Genomic DNA, 21874 nt, shown 5'->3' with positions numbered 1-21874 from the left:
AACCAATAGATGCATCCACAATATGATGAATACAAACGAAAATTTATCAACAAAACTGTTAGGAATTCACTCTAAAAAAAAATTATATGCTACCTGGTTCAGCGTAATATGTTGGCTTATGCACTGGAGGTTGATAAACAGGTTCTGAAAAAAATGTGTTATTAACTACAGGCCCATCACCATATTAGCTCTCTTTTGCAATCCTATTTTTATTTATATACAGACATGAGGAAGTATTGTAGACAAAAACGTCCGAGAATAGAGTCAACTATAGCGTATCTGAAAAAGTCAGAGTTAGAAAGGATCTTGAGGTGTTTTAAATGATTCTATTAGCTCAGAGGTAAAATGTATCTTAATTGTAATTCACATTATTTAAATTTTACCCTTTCTAACCAGAAAATAAGGTACATTTTCGAATCTGAATTAATTTCTTTCTATCTGGGGCAAGAACAAGGAAATATTTCTAACTGAGAACATAACCAATAATCTCAATTTCAATAAATAGGTATTTAAGATTTGTAAATAAATTGTGGCGCTAGAATCTGAAGCCAAACCTGGAAATGGAGAATTTCCTCAACTGGAGGAACAGAATTATATTACTATAGTACAGCATTCTCTGATTGGAATAGATTGGACTAAACAGGAATTGGAATAAAAATAAAAAACTTACAAACAACCTGTGCCCTCACTTTTTAAAAAAGTGTTTCGAAGAATTTAACAATTTTGGAAAGAAGTAAAAAAAAAAAATCTGAAGAAGAGATCATTTTCAGAAAAAGGATTCAAACAAAATTAATAAAAGAACTTTTAGAACGAATTGGAAAATTAGAATTATGAAGTGTAAAGTTAAAAAACAGTGCTAATTAATTGGCTCTAAAAATTTAACGGTGTATTGCAAACTGACTATAACCGACAACTAGGCAAGAAATTAGAGATGGTTTTTCAAGTAAATGGAGAAGTTGTATAAGTAGTATAACTTTGAAAATTAATAAATGTTTACTTTAAAAAATCTCAAAAGCTTTCATTACTAAATCTTAAAAACCACAAATGTTAATAATTATTTTTGCATGCATAAAGCCTACAGGTTATTAGTACATGAACGAAAATTCTGCTCGACTAACATAAGTTTTATCCTCTCCACTCTACCAATCATTCAAACATTAAGAAAGGCAAATAACGCTTTCTCGCAGTCAACCAAATTCTACTTCCGATATACAATAACAAAACAAAATAATAAAATAAATTAAAAAATACATAAAAAGATTTTGTAAGCTGCTTTTAATGTGCGTGTAAAGTTAATAAGCAATACCTTCATCATAAGCGTAAGCAAAAGCTTCATACGGCTGGTTCTCGATCTCATATTCGGGAATTAAACTTGACTCATCTAAAGGTGACCCATGTAGATGATCTGCTACAGAGTCTAAAACATATTACGCTAACCCCTAACTCGAAGGAATTTTCGTTTGATTTATTCAAAAAAACAAATCTTTTAATATGAAAAATTAAAAGTATAACCCCATTTTTACAATATCGTAACTTCGAAAATTATGAGTTTTCAATAGAATTTTTCCATCTTTCTCTGTTGTTATCCCTAAAATAAGAAGATAAAAGATCAATGATATGCTATTGTTAACTTGGAAGATGTTAATGACAATTACAAAAATTTAACTACACAATTAGCAGCCCCTCAAAAACATATATTATTGACTCCAGTTAAATATTTACATATTTACAGAAAATAAAAAACACTGACAATACATTATCATAATAGGAGGTGACAATAAAGATGACTTACCATTAATTCGTAAGTTGTTCATGTCTGGCATTACAGTCAGAGCATGTTTAACTTCACCAACAGAACTAAGTAACTAAAAGAACAACGAATAATGTAATTGATTAGCTCTTAATTTAAACTTCATCTACATCACAGATAATACTTTATTAAATAATAATAATTAAAAAATACTCACAGCTCGATTCGCTTCTCTCCAATGAGATACTGCTGCATGATCCAAAGGATTAACTGCTACAGCTTTTGCTTGTTGTACCATTCTTGTTACACCTTTACAATTAAAGATAAGAACAAATATAATTTATGTAGCAATTTTAACATTCAACACACAATTACAATTTTTATTAAAATAAATTATTAATATTTCATTCAGGCAACTGAATACATTTCATTTAAAGAATGTTTTGTTAACCAATTTAAAGTAAAATATTCAAAGAATTGAAGGCAATGATTCAATTATCAACAAGAGGTAGTGCATCTATAGTGCGTAAGTGATGTTTTTTTTGCTATTAAATAAATATTTACACCGTTTATTAAAATAATGTTAATGCGTATTTCGTTTTCTATAAGTTTCGAAGGAAGTATTCTAAAGCCAATGTCTTTATCTGCCAGTGTTTATCTTTGATCACACCCATTGCGGACATAGTTAATATAAATATATTTTTAATGAATCTTGGGATTTTAATTCAAAATTCTTTTAGATACTTTTTATTCTTTTATAAGTTATAAATGTTTTCCAACAGAATTTTTAAAACTTTGAAAAGCTGGTAATCAAAATAGGTAAGGTAAACATGCTAAAACAAAAGTAAAAATAACTTATTTTAGTTCCAAATAATTGAGTGTTTAAAAAGAAGAAAATATTGCCAATAACTAAGACACTTTACGGAGTTCCCTAATTCGAAGAGGTATGTCCCCATCGTCAGGAAATCACGGAGGTAAGATTTCAAAAGATGTAAATGTTTCTAAGATAATATTATTTAAAACAATACTTACAATTTTGAAGTCGGTCAGCCGCGACCTTGACTTTGTTTATGAAGTAAGGATCTTCAGAATTTTCTGCCTCTTGATTAGCAACCTGAAGAACTCTATTAGCAAGACGTGCTATTGCAGTTGTATGTTCTACCATCTTTTCTGCATCCGCATTTGCTATTGCATCTTCACACATGATTGCATGACGTTGCATGTGTTCCTCTAAAACATTAATTTCGCTCATTAGTTTTGAATTTATAAATTTAATGGATATACTGCACAATTCTTTTTGCATCTTATGTATAACATTTTATTAGTTTTCAATAAACTTTTTTAAAAAAAATACCAGAAATTTTGCAAAAATGAGCTGAATCTGTAGCTTCATCACAAAGATGCCTAATTCTTGATACACTTTCAGCGTACTGTTTACGCAAATTCTCAAAATGTTCTTCAGCAGCTTTGGAGTGTGAATAGCCAAGTCTAATTCTACCAGCATTTACTAGCTGTGGTGTGAGAGATTCCACACGGCCGGCAGCGGATACTAGTGCCTCTGATAATTTCCTATTTCCACCAGTGCCTCCAGCAGCCACTAATCGTCCAGTTCTTCCAGCACATTTAGACCATGCAGCTAAAGAAGCAGCGCGATCATTCAAATTGGTTTCTCGGCCAGCAACTCCTTGAACCAGAAGAGTTTAAATTATAGTCACTATCTTATGAAGTATTGTAGTTCAAGACATTCATATACGACTTGCTCTTAGTGTAATTTCCAAAGAGCCAGAGATGTGACAAAATTTCAAAGAAATCAATATTAAATATTTATCTTTAACTCAGACCATGTGATCACATTATATGTTTGAAGAACTCTTTTTAATGTTTGTTTGTTTTACGGGGTATAGTACTAAACAGATCTACGATATCCCTACAAGTGACATAAAGATCAATTATCTTGCATTAACCCCTTTGGTGATGAAAAACTCGCCCAGGGAAAGTTCCAGAACGGAGGCATCTAAGGGGAAGTTGGAGATTACCTCTTCCTGGCACCAATTCAATTTGTCTTCCCATGCCGTTTCTAGGTATTCTGAAAAAAGCTGCGCCAAATTAAAGGAACAGAATTCTTAGGAAGGAATATATTCTTTCAACCTCTGAAGCATGATAATGACAAGAGAAAGGGATTTCCTTTGACGAAAGTAAATAAACAGAATGTAAAAGCAGTTTTTCATTTTATAACACCCATATACCTTTGCTAGATGTATATGTATTTTCATTTTAGAGGAATTCACAAACTGAACTTTTAATACAAAATTAAAATTAGAAAATATGATGATCTTGATGGAATGAGTCTCAGATGAGTAAGCAAATGCCAGTCTCAAATAGTTACTGGTGGTATAAATTCACATAAGAAATAAGAAAAACAAATTTATAGAACCCAAAAGCAAATACGGTTTATTCATCCAAAACTATACATGAAACTAATTAAGGGAAGGAATTGGTTCAGTGGAGAGGTGGATCGCAAGCTGATACACGAACCTGGTGGTTCAAGTCACAGCTGGTTGCTCTTAGATTTTCTATTCCTTGAGTTCCTACAGCTTACGGCACAAACAACAGTGTCAAGTGGCTGGAAGAGCTCTGAGAAAGCTATGGACGCTAATTATTTCTAACGTGATAAGCACTAATTAAGAACTAAAATAGAAAAATTTAAAAGTGTCAAGGTCCAATGTTTCATTCAATATTAATTACGTAAATTCTGGGTTTAGTTTACGAACTTTACTAGAGTAGTGTGCCAATAAGTTTTACCTTCTGGAACATGCACTGCGTCCGTAAATTGTTTTAAAGGTGTGTTAATGTCAGCAAAATCTTCCACAACTCTGTTAACCACAGCGTTTTGGATGCTTTCTTTTAACTCGTGCAGCTTCTCGGACAATGTTCTAAAACAATAATAATAATAGTAATAATAATAATAATAATAATAAGGGAAGGGATTAGCTATGCGGTTAGCATACTGGACTCCCACGCGGAGGTCCCGGGTTCGAATCCAGCAGCTGACCCTTAGATTTTCTCTTCCTAGGAGCTTCTTACAGCTCACTGTCCGGTGATGGACAGTGTTGTCTGTAACGAGAGAACACTGTCCGGAGGCCGGCAGTGCACTGGAAAAAGCTCCGGGCGCTAATAACCTCAGCTGTTGATGCGCAAAAAATAATAATAATAATAATAATAATAATAATAATAAATCAATGTACCATTTTTGTCTTCAGTAAAGACTCAAAATAAAACATTTTTGATTACGTCTATAAAGCACAATCCACATGCATTTTCAATCTTCTCAGTCTCTTATCAATTTGAGTGGGAGCTAATTTTCTTGCCATAGAATCTTTGCTACCGTTGCTTAGAAGTTGAGGAGATACACATTGTTGGGGTCACTTTTCCAGGGTTAATTGTGGCACGTTTTCATCCAATAGTATTTTTACTTTATTTTATTGCAGTAATTTGCCCTCTGTGTCGTAATTAACTATTAAACCACAAAAACTGTAGCAGTTTGCAACTTGTATTTGGTAGGAAATGTACGCCCGAAATTTTTAAAGCAAACGATATATTTCCCTTGCACTTGTTTTTGCAATAAATTTACAAAATACAATATCCTGAAAATGCTGATTTCTTAATAAAATGTTTAATTTCTCATAAAATAGTTTTTTCTCCTAACACTGACAGATTCTATTTTATAAGTAGCACTATGCTAACGTGTAGGTAAAGAGCAAAATCATATTTATAAATCCAGCAAAGCTGTTCAAGAATGAAATTATAGGATTGTTCCATTAAGAAATTTGCGACGTTTCCATTGATTGCACTGATTTGAATTCAATAAAAATCTCTACACTAAACTAATTAATCTACCTCTGATGATAGATGGATTCAGAAATCAGTCAGAGTTTCAAGAAATACGGATAAAATCTAATAGATTATCCAGCACTACGGACCTAACACGTCATCCATTTTCAACAGGAATAGAATTAGTTGTTTATTCAATCCTTTCGCAAAAAATAGAATATACGCTTCCCGCTCATGACCCCTCTTTCAATTGTATTCTCTTTATTTGAGATCGCCGTGGTCGTGAACATAAATTCTGCCAGTGTTACGATTGCGCTGAGTTTATATGTTGACTTTTCGAATATGACAGTGAACAATAATGAGAACCTTCTAAAATAAACAAAGGACAGAATAAATATTTTTTTAAAGTTTATTACCATGTATTTTGTTGTTTTCACGGAATTTTATTCATAACCAAAGGAAAATACCCTAACAAAACAGTAAGGTAAGAGGGGATGAATAATTCCTAGTAGTATTCACACGAAAATCGGAAGATGAGGTAAAATTTGAATAAGCCTATAAAAATAAGGAATCTTGTCGTTCAGTAACATAAAAAAAATTAGTATTTATTTCAAGAACCTTCAGGTCCAAGAAAGAGTTAAATACATATACGATGTACTGTATTATTTCACAAAATAGACAACACTTAGGAAATCTGAGAATGATAGCAGTACAAAGGATGATAAATAAAAATCATTACCGCGCAACTTGCTGTGATTGTGGTGAATTGCCCATACCACGGCGGCATAAATCACTCAATTGTCTTGAAAGTCGATCCACTTGTTCGCATAAAGCGATCATTTCTGCCTTATGAACTCCTTGGAGTCCTTCAGCCACCTAATTGTATGTGAAAGTTTTAGTTAAATAACAATTAAATGAATCTCACTGAAATGGTTTAATTATAATTTTTAGTTTTATTTTAACAGGCCTTAGTTGTAGTAGATGGATATAATAATACAAAATTTTCTTCAATACATTGTATTGAAATATTAAATTATGGATTAGTAGCAAATATTTTATCAATAATTAAGGGATGAAAAGAAATAATTGTATAGAAAAAAAAAAAAACACTTGGCTGATGGTTTGCCCAAAAATTAAGCAAGGTTACAATTAAGACATTTTCAAAACATTAAAAAAGAAGGCCTCAACGTAAACTTTAGTAAAATAAGTGCATAAATACTATGTATCATGCATTAGAAATGTTTCTCAGAAATGAAATAACTGAAGTTCTTAATAAAAGGAGAAACGGATCGATTAAGGGGACGTCCAAATAAATAAGTAGCAGCCGTCTGTCTGATAAATGATAGTAATTTAGACATAAATTAATACACCAAAATAATGATTGTGTGATAACAAGTGAAAATAAAAACGAACCAAAATCAAGTTACTAACCTTTTTGTCATTCTATATCCAAAGGAAGCACATTGACAGATGATCGTAGTCATGAGAAATGGCACAAATTTTAAACTTATGATAAAATGTATATGATGAGAGTGATGGAAAAAATTAAAATGATGTGTTTAAAAATAGAACATAAGCATACTACAGTAAAAAAGAGTAATTTATTGTGATCTAGGGTCGTTATGTAGCATTTATTTTTATTCGAGTTCATGCAATGGTAAGGTAACTTCTACATATGCAAAAGCGGTTAAATATTATGAATAACTCAAAATTATAAAGTTCCTGTTAATTAAGTTAATTGTTGGCATCCGGAATAACTTTCTCAATATAACTTTTATTCCTTTTTTTTTTATTTCTCTTATTGTCAAGAGGAAGTATCGGAATTGTAAATATTATACATAAATATTTTACTTAAACATTTTTTAAATTATCATTTTTTAATGAAAACTATAGAGTTCATTGTACTCACGTTCGAGCGTGAGTTTGTGTATTATTTATATATAAATGAATCGTGTGTATGTCTTGTATACTTCAGGGTAAGAATTTGCGTAAGTATACTTTCGTAAACAATCATATACGAAAAATTGCAATCAGGAAGCTCATTTAAAGCTTAGCATATAAATGTATATAACACGGACACCTTAGCTAAGGTCTTTTTCATTTAAAAATATTATCACTGAATATGAAACATGCTGATACTAAAGCTTTTGAAAAAGAAACTCTAGTCAAGGAGTGTGCTTGCAAATAATATTTGAGATAGGAAGCTAAGAGCAACGTTAAATAACGCTTATTTTTATAAGCAATTATTATCTTCACAAATAATCTTATTTTTATTATTAGTCTTATTTATAAATTATTATTATTATTTTATAACTCAAAAAAAGGAGAAAAAGATAAAATTAAAGTAACCCAGATTAATACCTTTTTTCCTTCGTCCACAATGAGTGCAATAGCTCTGTGACCAACGCCGGAGTCATCACGATCAGGATGTTGTAACCATCTTGTTGCTTGCTCCAAGCGCCCAGCTACTGTATGAGCGATCTGTTCGCCTCCCAATCTCTCCATATTGTTCACTGCAGCGCTCACAGTGCGCACTAAATCGCCAACCTTTTCTTGAATACTTCGTCCAACACTTTCTGCCTAAAATAAATAATAATAATTTTTCTCTTTTTTTTTTTAACAAAGTAAATATTGATCTAATTAACCAATATAGTTTATACCTGTGGTGTTGTTCCCTTTCCATCTTGTCTAAGTTCGCACAATGCTTCGGTCATGGTGCTAATTTCAGAGCATAATCGAAGAATATTATCTCTGTCAATTGGCATGGCTCTGTCAGCCACAGCTTGGCAGTGTTCGACTATTTGTCTAACAGCTTTTTCGCCAACACCTCCTCTTAGAGCCAAAGGATCCTATAAGAAAAACATTTATGTCAGTTAGATTTTATTAATTTACACATCATCTATCAATATGGTGTTAAAATAAATAATGAACGTAAGCGGCAGAAAAAAATGTATTACCATACTAATAATTATCTTGAGATTGATTATTAACTTATTTCCTTCAAACTTGTGCATTGGAAAAAATCGGACTAATGGAAATTTTGAGAAATGGCACTTATTATAAAACCGGTAAGTACATAACAAAGGAAATGAATTGAATATACGAGTATATTTAAGAGTAAACTCGCCCAGATTTAGCAAAAAAGAATGGCAAAGAATCCTATGTACCAAAAAGCTCCTCGTCACTAAATATCCTAACGACACAAATCTATTGCAAGATTAGCGAACTCTCTATCTGTTTCCTTTAAATATGTAGAAATAAAATAGTAATAATAATAATAATAATAATAGGGAAGGGATTAGCTATGAGGTTAGCATACTGGACTCCCACGCGGAGGTCCCGGGTTCGAAACCAGCAGCTGACCCTTAGATTTTCTCTTCCTAGGAGCTTCTTACAGCTCACTGTCCGGTGATGGACAGTGTTGTCTGTAACGAGAGAACACTGTCCGGAGGCCGGCAGTGCACTGGAAAAAGCTCCGGGCGCTAATGACCTCAGCTGTTGATGCGCCAAAAAAAAAAAAAAAAAAATAATGTCTTTATTTACATTTTTGTTACATTTGATTTTCAATAATGAAAGTTTATTAAGTATATACTTAATTCTACATGACTTACTCATGGTCATTGACCGTCTGAGGGGTTGTTGTACTTTATTAAAATAGCATTTTATTAACAATTTTCACTTGCTTCGAATTAACAAGTGCTTCAATTTTAAGAGAATATTCTTAAATACGAATAAACCTGTCTGTTGCTAAGATGCGTTTTAAATGGCTTAAAAATGAATAATCTTACTGTAAAGTATTGCTTCTAAAAGTAGTAAAACAACCGAGCTAAGTCGATCAAAATCCATGATATTATCCAGCTCTGCAGAATAATAACTTTTTCAAAGAAGATTCCTTCGAAAGAATATACAGATCCGATTGTAGCTGAGATTTCAACACTTTCCAGTTGAATTATTACAACCAAATTGTCGCACTCTTATGATCATTGGCTAGAACATATTCGTGCACAGAAATACGACTACAAGAGCTTTCTCTGCAATCCGAACCGTTTACCTCATGTGTTCAAAAACACAACTGACATGTCTAACAAGCAGCTTGAATCGTTTAAAGATGTGACTAGAATTTCAGCTTAGAAGAAAATCGTTAACGGTAAACATATTTCATAATTACTCTTATGTCCACTATTAGCTTTTCAGTAAAATTTCATTGTTATGTTTCTAAAGAATCTGTGCATCGGGTTTATTCCAGTAAAACATATTTAACAGCAACTCTCAGTGGTAAGGCCCAAGAAATCAATTAACAGAACTTTTTAGGGTAAAAAAAGCTATGGTAGTTTTTGTTTTAAATCTCCTATAACCTCTCTGATCTGTGCTATATGATAAAACCAATCCTTTAGCTATTTGCAAAAAACAATTTTTCAATAAAGCTGTAATTTGGAATATGAGTCACTCAGAAATAAGAAGCAGGAAACTTATTCCTGAGACAAACAATACAGAATACTTACTTCAAGCCAATCCTTAGCTGGACGAAGTCTGCTCTGTATGGCGTTGTGCGCCTTTTTCAAAACTGTTAGATTATCAGCATCCCATTCATCTTCATCGTATGTGGTCAACTGAAGTACACGTATTATTTCCTGCAGTTCGTCAGTCATTCTCGAAGTCAAATAATTACGATTTTCAGCAGCTTCCTCGGCACCTTTTCCACCTAAGAAAAATATCAATTTATTTATTTGAACAATTTAACTTAGCAATAAAATTATTTGAAGAAAACATTACCATCCATCCCTCTATCTTAATGCAAAATTACCACATAAAAATACACACTTACACCCACACACAGATGAAAATGACGGAACATTTTGAAAATTTTGAGAACATACTTTTGCTTGTTAAAAATAGAATGGGGGAAAATGTTGAAAAATGAACTAAAGATTATCAGGCAGAATACTGGCTTGATGTTCGCTATCCCAGAGCCTGTTAGGGTTCTTCCCTATCTTCTTGCAGCTAAGTTTAATAATTCAATGGGATGATCTCTTCAAAGCGGATGGTTAAGCGGATATGTAAGTTAGAAGACCTAGCAGGGGTTGGTCTAAAAGCTCTTCTCTATTCCTAACATGCCAGCCCAAATGATATGGTATCTTTCCATTCTATGGATCCTAGCTTGTACGTGAGGAACTGGTAACCCCGAACTGGGATGAAGTGGTCCTTAAAACACCCAAGTTGTGAGGGTCAAAAAGGTCAGATTTTAGAATTTCTTCAGATGTTATTTAATATGTGCATCTAACTCCCTGAGCGAAGCAATAGAATAAACTCGGCATACTGTACCACATATGGAGCTCACATTTATATCTCAGGTTAGATTTGGCAACATCTAATTTACATAGTAAATAATTATGAAAAAAAGAATAAAAGTAAAAGTAAAGTAATCGCCTATTTTTTCAGGCGGGGCTTAACGTCCAACTACCAATTAGGTGTCGTGGACGCAGGCGACTTGCAAACATACTTTTCTGTAAATTTCTTTTATTAACCATTAAATAAAATCCAAGGCCTAAGACCGGATATCGAACCCAGAACCACAACATACATAAGCTTCGCAGGTCTCGTCTCTAACCGCTCGGCTACCGTGGCGCCCCCCCCCCCCCCAAAAAAACTATAAATTTGCTTTTGAATATACTTTGCCATGTTATTTCTCGTGTTAATGAGTCATTCACTGTACAAATCTAGTACTCTACTTTTTGAAATATCTTAAATTAAAGAGTCAATTCTCTCAAATGAATTTAAAGCACATATATTTTGAAATAAACTTCCACAGCCTACTCGGCTTCAGGACATGGCCCTCTTTTTTTGGAAATTACAGTTCATCACCAGGTAGTGTAATGTAAGATACTAATCAGAAGAACAAATACTAAGGGCCACTAGATGAGTTAATATTCTTTGAAAAAAAGCGTACAATACATTTTTTTGGACTTCAACTCTGAAGTAGCATATTTAACTTTGTATGAGAAAATGAAAAATATTGATTTTTTTTTTTCTAATATTTCGTACGTAAGAGGTTTTCAAACTTTTATTGTAAATATTACTGATAGATAAGTTTGTTTAATAGAACCTCTAAAAAGGGCAGAAACTTCAGATTTTAGACTCTTAATTTTATCTTTTTGTTACAAATAGAGAGAATAATCTACAATAAGTTAAATTGTAAAATAGAATGTGAAGTAGATTACCTTGTGAAATGATATGGATGAATATTTTCATGCTACAAATGAGTATAGGCGCAAGAGTTTTAACTTGATCCAAACATCTGATCAAAATTTCCCTGTGAAATTGATGTGTCAACTCTTTCTCCCTAGCACCAACTTCTCTAGATACCTAAACATGAAAAAGAAAATAAGATTTATTTTTTTAAGAATTGGTTTTCTTAATAAGACAAAAGCTATTTAATTTTCTACCTTACTAAGACAAGGGCTCAAATCTTTGAGAAATTGCACTAAGTCCTCCATTGTTTCTATGACTTCAGCTACCGCCAAATAATCCAGAACTTTTTTACATTCTCTTATAATTTTTCTAACTTCCGATTCATCAAAACACAATAACAATGATGAAGTTCCTTGTAAAATACCTCTCGAACCTTCAATAAGTTTCTTCCTAAAGTTAAACATAAGATGAAATATCTAAATAATTGACTGTTAATAAACTGTGTAAAATGTTTACAATAAATACTGCTGGCAGTAAAAATCAACACATAACAAAACATAATGTAAACGTTTTTATTTTAACCTAGACGCTGGAACTTAGTGCAAGAGCTATTTCAAGGGAATGCTCCAGGTTGGCAGAGAGCCGGAATAGTTCTGTTTTGAAGGAATAAAAAATAAACTAGTAATAATTAAATTACATGATAACCACCTTCAGAATATGGATCTTTCGCCAGATCTGTAATATTCCTTTTTCTCTTAAAAAATTAAATATTAAAAAAAAGTTGGCATCCTATCATGTTTTTTTTTTTTTTTTACCTAACTCTACGATAAAAATAACCTAGCTCACGCTTACCTGGCTGGACCTGAATACGGATCAGCTTTCAGCATGGCAGAAGCTTCTTCCAGCAGCTTGGAAGCACTTTCCACTCTATGAAGTGCTGACGGCATGTCTTGTTTAAGAATTGCGTCATCACTACTGCTAATTGTTTCTCGTCCAACCTAATTCATTATAAACTCATTATAATCTTCTAGAGTTATTTCAAATTTAACTCACTTTCTATAGAAACAATTAAAATATTAATAGAGGTATCCAACATTTACTTTCTTATATATGTATATTGTTAATATATATAAATTGAAGGCGCTTCAACATCTAAGGTCATTTGGGTAAGCTTCTTTTAATGCACTCCGGCTTCCAAGAAGAAGTTTTTAAGACGGGCAGGTTAGACTAGAACAGAAATCTCCGCGAGAGAACCAAATTCACAAACCTCTCAGCTTATATGTTCCCTCATTCATATATATATATATATATTGTTGTTATTATAATTTAGGGAAGTGATTAGCGTACTGGGTCCCCAAACGGATCCCAGGTTTGAATCCAGCTGCTTGCCCTTAGATTTTCTCTTCCTAGGAACTTCTTATAGCTCACTGCCCGTTGATAAAGAGTGTTGTCTGTAATGAGAGAAACTGAGGCGATAGAGCACTGAATAAAACTCCGCGCGCCAATGACCTTCAGAAGTTGTCGCGCCTTAAATTAAAAAATAAATTATTATTATTATTATTTCTACTAATATCGTACCCGTTGAACATTTAAAACGTACAGCAAAACATCTATTTTCTTAAACCCAATTAAAACTTTCGTTTCTTTATTTTGCTGACAATGTTTATTTTTCAGAATGCAAATAATTGAAGATTGTAAGGCATTACCTTAACAAGATTAGTAACAGCTCTGCTGACAGCCTGCACTGGCCGTTCAAGATCCGGCATCGCGTTGCCATCTTCAGCTTCCTCATGTAGAATTACCAAACGGGAAACCTGCACAAGAAAAATAAATAAATAAAAACTCAAATTAATGGCATTGTTTACATTGTTTGAAAGTACGGTATAACACAATTCAGACGTCCATTGGAGATCTTTTCATCCTTCATGCAAACAAAATAATAACTAGATTGTACGGTTTTTATTTTACCAATAAAGCTTTAAGTTTTCTGAGTTCTTGACAGAGTGTTGATTAGTGTTTTATTTAGCGTCTGTGTTGATCTTATTGGTCTTTATTGTAAATGGTATTAGATCGTTTTTGTAGTAGGAAAAAAGACTCAATCATAATCAGTAAAGACAGGGTGCACTAGAATTATTCAGGCAGGAAATCCGGTTACATGAGATTTCATATGTTTCATAATTTTTCCAATGGAGAAAAATTTTAGCGTCTAAAACGTGAATGAAAATATTTCTTCTTTTTATAAAACATTGAATTCATTGGCTTCTTGTTTACTTGTATAATACCTTGTCAGTATTATTTTTTAGATTAAGAAGAAAATTAAATATTAAAATAAAAGATTTTTAAAGCACGTTCATTTAAATTTAGTTAAAGTTTTCAAAAAATGTACTTATGGGCAAAACTTTGGTTAGCTAATTTTATGGTCGGCAAGAAGGGTCAAAACTAAGAAAGAATACATCATTGACTGGAATAAACGCTATGACATTTATATAACTTTTTTTTTCAGGAGGCAAATTTTACTTCTTAAATATTTTTCCCAACGTTATAGTCAGACGCAATAAAGTTTTAAAATGGATGTTTGAAATAACTTTGGCATTGTTCCATTCACAGCCAGAAACTTTCAGAGTTTAATTCATCATTAGCACAGATTTACTATCAAGCGTAGCATGATCATTTCACATCTTTTCGTGGCTAGCACACCTAAAAATTTGTGTAGAAGCTTCTATCTGAAAATATTGCAATACTTTTTGAAGAATTTTTTTCCCCCACTGGTGGATTGCTTTTAGCTTCAGAAAACGCATGGAGTGCTTCTCTTTAACCATGGTTAATTTGATTTTAATTCTGGATTTTATTTCTTTAAATGAAATGCCACAATTTCTTTAAATGAAAGCGAAAGATTTTGGTTTCAAAATAGAGAAGACATATTTTATTATAATAAAAGATGAAGTGACACATATAATTAATAGCATAAGACTGTAATAATTCTTGCTAGGCATCATTAAACATTCACAATGACTGCCTATAATAATTAGTCACATAAACAAACACTATGGGCTACATTTATTGAGTTATCGCTATGACATCAACGGAAATTCCAAAGCTATATAAACAAGCCCTTGTTTCTTTTTGGTGATTTATAAACAAGAACATAATCAATTCACTTCCGGCAAATGCTACTCTTACTTTTAAACAAATTAATTTTAACCAAACTTTTAAAAAAGGGTAAAATTTTAGAGCAGGGGTCTTCAGCCTTTTACACTTTTAAGGAACCCTTCAAGTTCATGAGTTTTCTTGAATGAACATCATGTTTATGTAGCAGATAAAATAGTTTATATCAAAGCATTTCTCCATCTAAATTCGCAAAATTATTCTTGTATCTTTATTTAATTTTAATAAAAACATCTTAATAAGACAATTGCATAGATGATTTCCATTTTACATGCGTTTTGGCTGAGCAAATAGTGATCACTCGCGGTATACCCCACCCCTGCCATCGTTCCCAGGGAACTCTAGGGTTCAGCGGAACCCAGGTAGAAGACCCCTGTTCTAGAGTATGGCTGCACTGAATATTACAGTTGCAATAATAAAATACAGTAGTTGACTACAATTGTTTGTGCAACTTATCTTAATGACATAATGGAGGTTTTTTTCCATCAGATTTAATTAATAATGATTCAAAAATAAAAGTGTTATTTTCTTTTTGTTCCTTCTCCAAAAATTGATTAGTTTTGAATTATTATTAATTAACTTTTATGGAAAAAAAACCTCCATTTTGTCATTAAAGATAAGTTTAAGATAAGATTGTAAAAAATATTAGACATTTAGATTCATCAAAAATTAAGCATTGCGAATTCGGGGACAATGCGAACAATTTTTGTAGCGATTTTAGTTACCTACATACTGTATTTTATTACTACTGTGTTTTATTGCCACTGTATTTTTTACTTCCGTTTTATTAAATAATAATTGCTAAAACCTAAAATAGTTACTTTTCTTTTTGTTCCTTCTCCAAAAATTGACACGAGGAAATTAATAATTTGATATCAGTGAAAAATCGGTTACGCAACATTCCAGTTTTCTGCATTTACACCTCTCTGTTCGGGTTAGGGTTTTATTAAAAACAAAATCCATATGGTCTTGAAACTTTAATAAATGCACAACTTTTTCTGTAATTGGGTGACTCGTGACTCCTTGATTCATTAATCATTGAAAAAAATACGGTTGAAAATTTTAACAAAAATCATCGATAACGAATTTTTTTAGACATTAAAGTACAGATTTCTTTGTTTAAAGAAACGTTTTAATCCTCTGGGTTAAGCAGATTTATAGGAAATTTAATGCTCTTTCGTTTGAAATAAGCAGATTTGTTGTAGGATAAAGGATAGACAAGTTACAGTTTTTATGTGAAAAACGCGAATATCGACGGGAAAGTTAAAAATGCAAACATCTTGGTCACTATTAAGAATCGGGCCAAAGTGAATGGAATATTTTTTGTTGCATTTGAGCTGCTGAATCACTTCCCGAAATTTCGACCTCTCCTCCGTATACACCCTGTATAAATAAGAAAGGTTTGAAGACCTCTGATCTAGAGCACTGATTTCCAATACTAACTCTACATGTAGCAATACTAACTCAACATGTAGCAATACTACCTCTATATGTAGCAATACTACCTCTATATGTAGCAATACTAACTCTACAAGTAGCAATACTAACTCTACATGTAGCAATACTAACTCTACATGTAGCAATCCTACCTCTATATGTAGCAATACCAACTCCACACGTAGCAATACTAACACTACATGTAGCAATACTAACTCTACATGTAGCAATACTAACTCCACACGTAGCAATACTAACTCTACATGTAGTTAAACAAATCTAGTAAAAATGAGCGGATGACTTTCTCTTACAATATTGAAAAGCTCTTTTCTCTTGAATTATCTTCGAAATCGGAGTATTTGAATCATATTTCGTTTTTATTTATTATTTTTAACTCTCAGGCGATCTGGTTCCTCCCAGACTAAAGCCTAAAGGCTTATTTATTTGATTTTATTAGCCTCAAGTACAGTTTATATACACAAAACATGAAAAAAAAAAATCATTAGAGAATTATATTCTCTTCCATAAAAATAAATTAATAATCCCTTATTGTCTAAAACTAAAGTGAGTATTCATTTCATTCGATCTTCAATACACTTCACATAGTACTATACTATGTACATGCCTTCCTCGCCATGGGTTATTATTACTGCACGTGGTGACCGTCCTGGGCACTGAAAGTAGCTGAGACATTTGACTCCACTCCTCTCTCACGAACCTCGGCCTCTGGTTTTGCACGCCAGTGGACACCTTCTACAACTGTCAGTTCGACCATCCATCCATCTCTTGAACTGCTTATGGGATCTAATCGGTAACTGTGTATTACCATCTACCATCACAGCTTCTTCCCACACAGCCTACTTCCGCAACTTCTTCATGAACAGCACTGCATAATAGGAAACTATTAACTGTAGCCTTCATTTGTGATCCTGCCTGTTCATTATAATGCCCAACTTGTTCCGTATAACCGTTCCTGCTACAAATTAATCTAGGTTTCCTAGACTTTTGTAAGAGTCCATGATTGTTAGGCAGTATGCAGTTTTCGAATACTATTTTTTTTCCATTTTAACCTTATATTGCCTTTCAGTTACAGTTTAAGAACCAGCCGATTCCAGGGGCCATTCTTCTACTGCTTCATGTTAGAACGATTACCGACTGAGACCCCAACCAGGTATGTGAACTCCTAAACATATTCTATGACTCCGCCTGCTAGAGAAACTTTTTTTTACTTGAGTTCTCATTATTTTAGTTTAAGATACGTTCGGATGTAACCCTAATTTGGCACCTACGTACTTCAAATAATTGTTCAACACAATCTTCTACTCCTCCGCAGTTATTGATATTGTATCATTAATCTGCAACCCTCAATTATTTCAGTTCTAAAGGCTTACAATTATCTCTCACTAATATTATCAGTACATTACTGGCCTCCGGACAGTATTCTGTCTTTACAAACAACACTGTCCATCACCGCTCCTTAAGAAAAGAAAAATATTAGCTTAACGCCTTTATTGTACTTCTTTTTAATTAATATTCTAGCTGTAGGTTTTTCCTCTCCTTTTTTCCCTGGATTCCTATCCTGCTCACTTAACCTTTCTCGTCCCTCACTTGTTATGAAGGTTAAAATGTTATTTTAACATTATACTTCATTATTTATTTTATGTATGTATATATTTATTGAAATAAATATTTATTCATTCATTCATTAATATTAATAAAAATTAAATTTTACAAAATATATTCTGGGAAATGATCGATAAACAATTTAAAAATTATTATTTTTGAAATTTTAATTATCTGAATATCCTGAAAAAAAAAAAAAATGGCTTCAATATACAATAGTATTTTCATCACAGTTATTAAAGAAAAGAAACAGCGACAGTGAAATTCCTCTCTGTTTTTATTATGAGTTCATTGCCTAACTTTTTTTCATAAAGCGCGTAATAATGTAACACTATCTCCTCAATTACTAGAGGTGGGGCCACAATCAACTCGATAAGGTGATGTTTCAAAAAAAAAAAAAAAAAATTATTTAAGTAATTATCCTCACAAACAAAATAATTAAAATAATTAACTTGTTTCCAATAAATGCAGACTAACAGAATTGAATTACTATCCTGCAATAAACTTTTTACTCAGATTTAATTTTTTTGCTGTAAGTGGGATGTACTGCAAAAATGTCAAACTTTAAAAAAAATAATATTCCTTTTAATAAAAAAATTGTTTATATTTGTGAGGGTGGGTGGTAATGCAATTTAATTATATTAATGGTTCACTTAAAGAAATTATATGTCCGAAACCCACAATGGTTAGAGCAGGTGATTTGCGATTCTTCTTTTGTGACATTGCAACTCCTAAAAAGCGACACGTAACGTTCAAGTGGTTTCATGCTAGCAACTCCCCAGCTGTCGACAGGTTTTACTAGAAGTAAATTCTGATTGGCTACTAAACAAAGTACTTGTTTATATATTATTTCTTAATTATTTTTATTTATTTTATTTTTTCACAATTGATTGCAAATTTATTGTTGTTTTTGCCCCAGAAGTTGTTTAACGATTTATAAAAGTTAAAAAACTATTTCTAAAGTAAGTACCTTATTAAACTCCTCTACCAGTACAAGAAGATATTGAGAAAATGTGCCGATTCTCACCGTATTTGTTTTAAGGCCCACTGTCACTAGTTTTTTGAAATTAATCTGGTGTTTTTGCATTTTGTATGAGACCATGGATAATTCAAAAATGGAAACGGCAGAAAGTTTTTTTGGGCAAACTCATCCAACCGAAAGTGAATCAATTTTTCAGTTTCAGGGAGATTTCGTCGAGACGATTCTAACAATTTGCTTTCAACTTTTTTCCATACAGAACACATGTAGATCTAAAACTTTTATTTAATTTTTTTTTATAAAAATGCTTCTTAAGTCCATCCTGGGGGAGAAGTTAGTGCAGCTTCACACTGAAGCAGAGTTCCGCATTCCGTTCTAATTATATTACATCCATTTCAACTGGCATACCACAAAGTTATCGGTTTATTACAGAACGATATGATTTTTTGACGTGATCTATCAACCAAAATATAGATATACTGAACTCTACTTTATGGGACTACTTATTCTGTAGCACAACACATCCAAGTTCTACAAGGAAGAAGGGCCAATCAAGGATCTTCAAAATGTATCAACATTCGCTTATCCTCAATGCTCTCCAAGATTTTCTGGAGAAGACTACCCCGAATTAAAAGAAACAGAAAGGAAAGCTAGATAAGGTATAACCTGTAGCACCCGGTAACCATTCAGGCGGTTAAAGGAAACCTTAGGAAGAGCAAGAAGATCTGGTAATCGGAGATCATAACTCCCATAAGCCTACCTCATCACGACTCTCTGAGATGTTCTGAGGATGTCTCCTCATAGAATGAATAGAAACCAGGCATACCTAAAGCGTTTAAGAAGAATGGAAGCGGCGTTTAGGGATCCGCCCCTTGCCGTGTAACCAACCCTTTATTCCCAGTCCCTCCAAGGTATTCCAAAGAAAGTTCCCCACAAACTAAAAGCAACAGAATGGGTTGCTAATTTAATTCACTTTCCGATCAAGGAAGCCCTAAGAAGGCGGGAAGCCAAAAATTGGGGATAACCACTCTTTGAAGGCAGCATGTTGCTGCCCCTCACTTCCTGAACAGAGGATTCAGTTATTAAGACGACTAGGAGTCAAGGTAGAAAATTCACTCAAATTCAGCTATTTCCATTTCGATAAATATTTTTCTGACTAATTAACTACTTATAAAAACGCAGCACACCTTTCATCAAGAAATGGCTCACCATACGCGGAACATAGCTCTAAAGTGCCAATTAAGTTAGGCACACTTTTCAAGGGTTTTCTTGCTTTTTTCAAGTAAAGTAGTGGTAATATTTCACTCCATACATCAAATTTTTCTATCATCCAAGGTATCGGATGATTAGAAAGATCTTTTAAAGCTCATAAACTCATACATTTATTATTGAAATAATTTTTAATAAAAACAAAGAAAATAGAAATATCTCAATGATAGCATCTGGTTTGTACCATGTCAACGTTCGATTTCAACATTTTAAGAGTTTCAAGAGTTGAGTTTAAACCAACAGCTGACTAAATAAAACCGTACTAAAAAGCATGTAATGTACACAATCGAAAATAAGACATTACAATAGGATTTAAAATAAAAAAATATACGATTACTTTTCTTTATTTTCAAAATTCTGTAAAATTACATTTAATATAATGTCCTTCGTCACATAATATTTTCAAACTTGTTCAGTATGTTGAATTATCATATTTGACTTCATTAATGAAGTTTATTCCAAATGAGACCATTCAAGTGATTTATTTGAAAGCACTTTTTGTTGTATTCTAAAAATAGTAACTGAGTCATATACTAGTTGTAACATTATTATTTGGCTCCACTAGTAAGAAATGGCAACTATTCAGTAAGTTGATCACTAAGGTACACCCCGTTATCAGAAATATAAAAAAAAAAAAAATTGAAAAACTGGTAGCGCTGATCAAACCATTAGCTCATGACCTTTTATGGAAGTGAAGTGATGACGTCACTAATAGGCATGGACTTTAAAAAAATAAACAATGCAAACATCATCCACCCTTATTAAAGATCCTTAGTTATTTAATTATATTAATTTGTAAGCACGTTAACGTAATTATTGCTAATGGCAATATTATACACCCAGGTGCTTCAGCCACACCCCTTACCTATATGTTAGCAAATTTTAATTCTTTAACTAAATTTTCTTAAATTTAAAGATTAAAATTAAAAATGTTAATTGAAATTTACCTGTTGCGCCACAGGTTCCAAAATGCTTTCGATGGTTTTTGTGTGAAAAACCGGCATTATTAAAAATTAGCTTTAAAAATTCTTGAAAGTGAGGTTATTACAATAAAAACAGTTTTTTTTTAAAAAATAATTTCACTTTCATAAAAAAAAACGCTAGTATTTAATCACAGAACCTGGCTTACTGTATAACCTACCCGTCACACGACTACTTCCAACTGAAACTAACTGATGGTCTTGGACCTTGGCTTGGCTTGACATTAGTTGGCAGACCCCACCATTGCCAATATTTACCTCATTTCACTGGCCCCTCTTACACGCGCACGCATTCTCTGTAGTTATGCTAAGATTATTCTAAATTTGATTCAAAAATACATTGTAAGGTCTAAACATTGTATCTTCCTTAGTTTTAACAATTTTATCAGTAGAGAGTATAAAGCCCCCCTCCAAATCAGTAAAAGACAACTAGTATAATTGTTTCAAATTAATAATAAGAGTTAATTATGTTTATTTATTCATATTTGGTTAAAAAGTTTAAGGAAAAATAAAAGTTGCTCTTATAAGCAATACGGTGTACTTCCTGCTTATAAGAAGAGTTATTACAATTAGGACACCATCAAGAATAGGAATTAGGAAAAGCTTAGGTGAGCTAATCGAAAATAATAGAATGGATCAAACAGGGCCATG

General features: G+C 32.4%; 1 protein-coding gene across 11 annotated transcripts in view; it reads right to left on the bottom strand.

Moving 5' to 3' along the window:
• The window catches only part of Vinc (vinculin), a 32904-nt gene extending 11461 nt beyond the window's left edge, over window positions 1-21443 (bottom strand). For 2 of the 11 annotated variants that reach the window (XM_074121165.1, XM_074121166.1), the window contains exons 1-16: window positions 21191-21443; window positions 13477-13584; window positions 12623-12768; window positions 12025-12220; window positions 11800-11944; window positions 10084-10283; window positions 8242-8430; window positions 7943-8161; window positions 6321-6457; window positions 4553-4683; window positions 3105-3434; window positions 2783-2980; window positions 1968-2059; window positions 1793-1865; window positions 1307-1417; window positions 94-144 (exon numbers count right to left, since the gene is read on the bottom strand). In XM_074121165.1, coding sequence (XP_073977266.1) covers window positions 94-144; window positions 1307-1417; window positions 1793-1865; window positions 1968-2059; window positions 2783-2980; window positions 3105-3434; window positions 4553-4683; window positions 6321-6457; window positions 7943-8161; window positions 8242-8430; window positions 10084-10283; window positions 11800-11944; window positions 12025-12220; window positions 12623-12768; window positions 13477-13584; window positions 21191-21247 — 2383 coding nt within the window. In that variant the 5' untranslated portion in view covers window positions 21248-21443. The remainder of the gene's footprint in view (window positions 1-93; window positions 145-1306; window positions 1418-1792; window positions 1866-1967; window positions 2060-2782; window positions 2981-3104; window positions 3435-4552; window positions 4684-6320; window positions 6458-7942; window positions 8162-8241; window positions 8431-10083; window positions 10284-11799; window positions 11945-12024; window positions 12221-12622; window positions 12769-13476; window positions 13585-21190) is intronic. The other 9 variants (XM_074121170.1, XM_074121171.1, XM_074121172.1 and 6 more) reach the window with 7 other exon arrangements.
• Between the last annotated feature and the right edge of the window lie 431 nt (window positions 21444-21874).

Source organism: Rhodnius prolixus, unplaced genomic scaffold, assembly GCF_049639745.1.
Source record: "Rhodnius prolixus isolate KJV_2025 unplaced genomic scaffold, Rpr scaffold_2, whole genome shotgun sequence".
In the NCBI taxonomy this organism is placed as follows: domain Eukaryota; kingdom Metazoa; phylum Arthropoda; class Insecta; order Hemiptera; family Reduviidae; genus Rhodnius; species Rhodnius prolixus.
The sequence above is the reverse complement of the archived record's forward strand: the minus strand, read 5'-3'. Positions and strand labels throughout refer to the sequence as shown.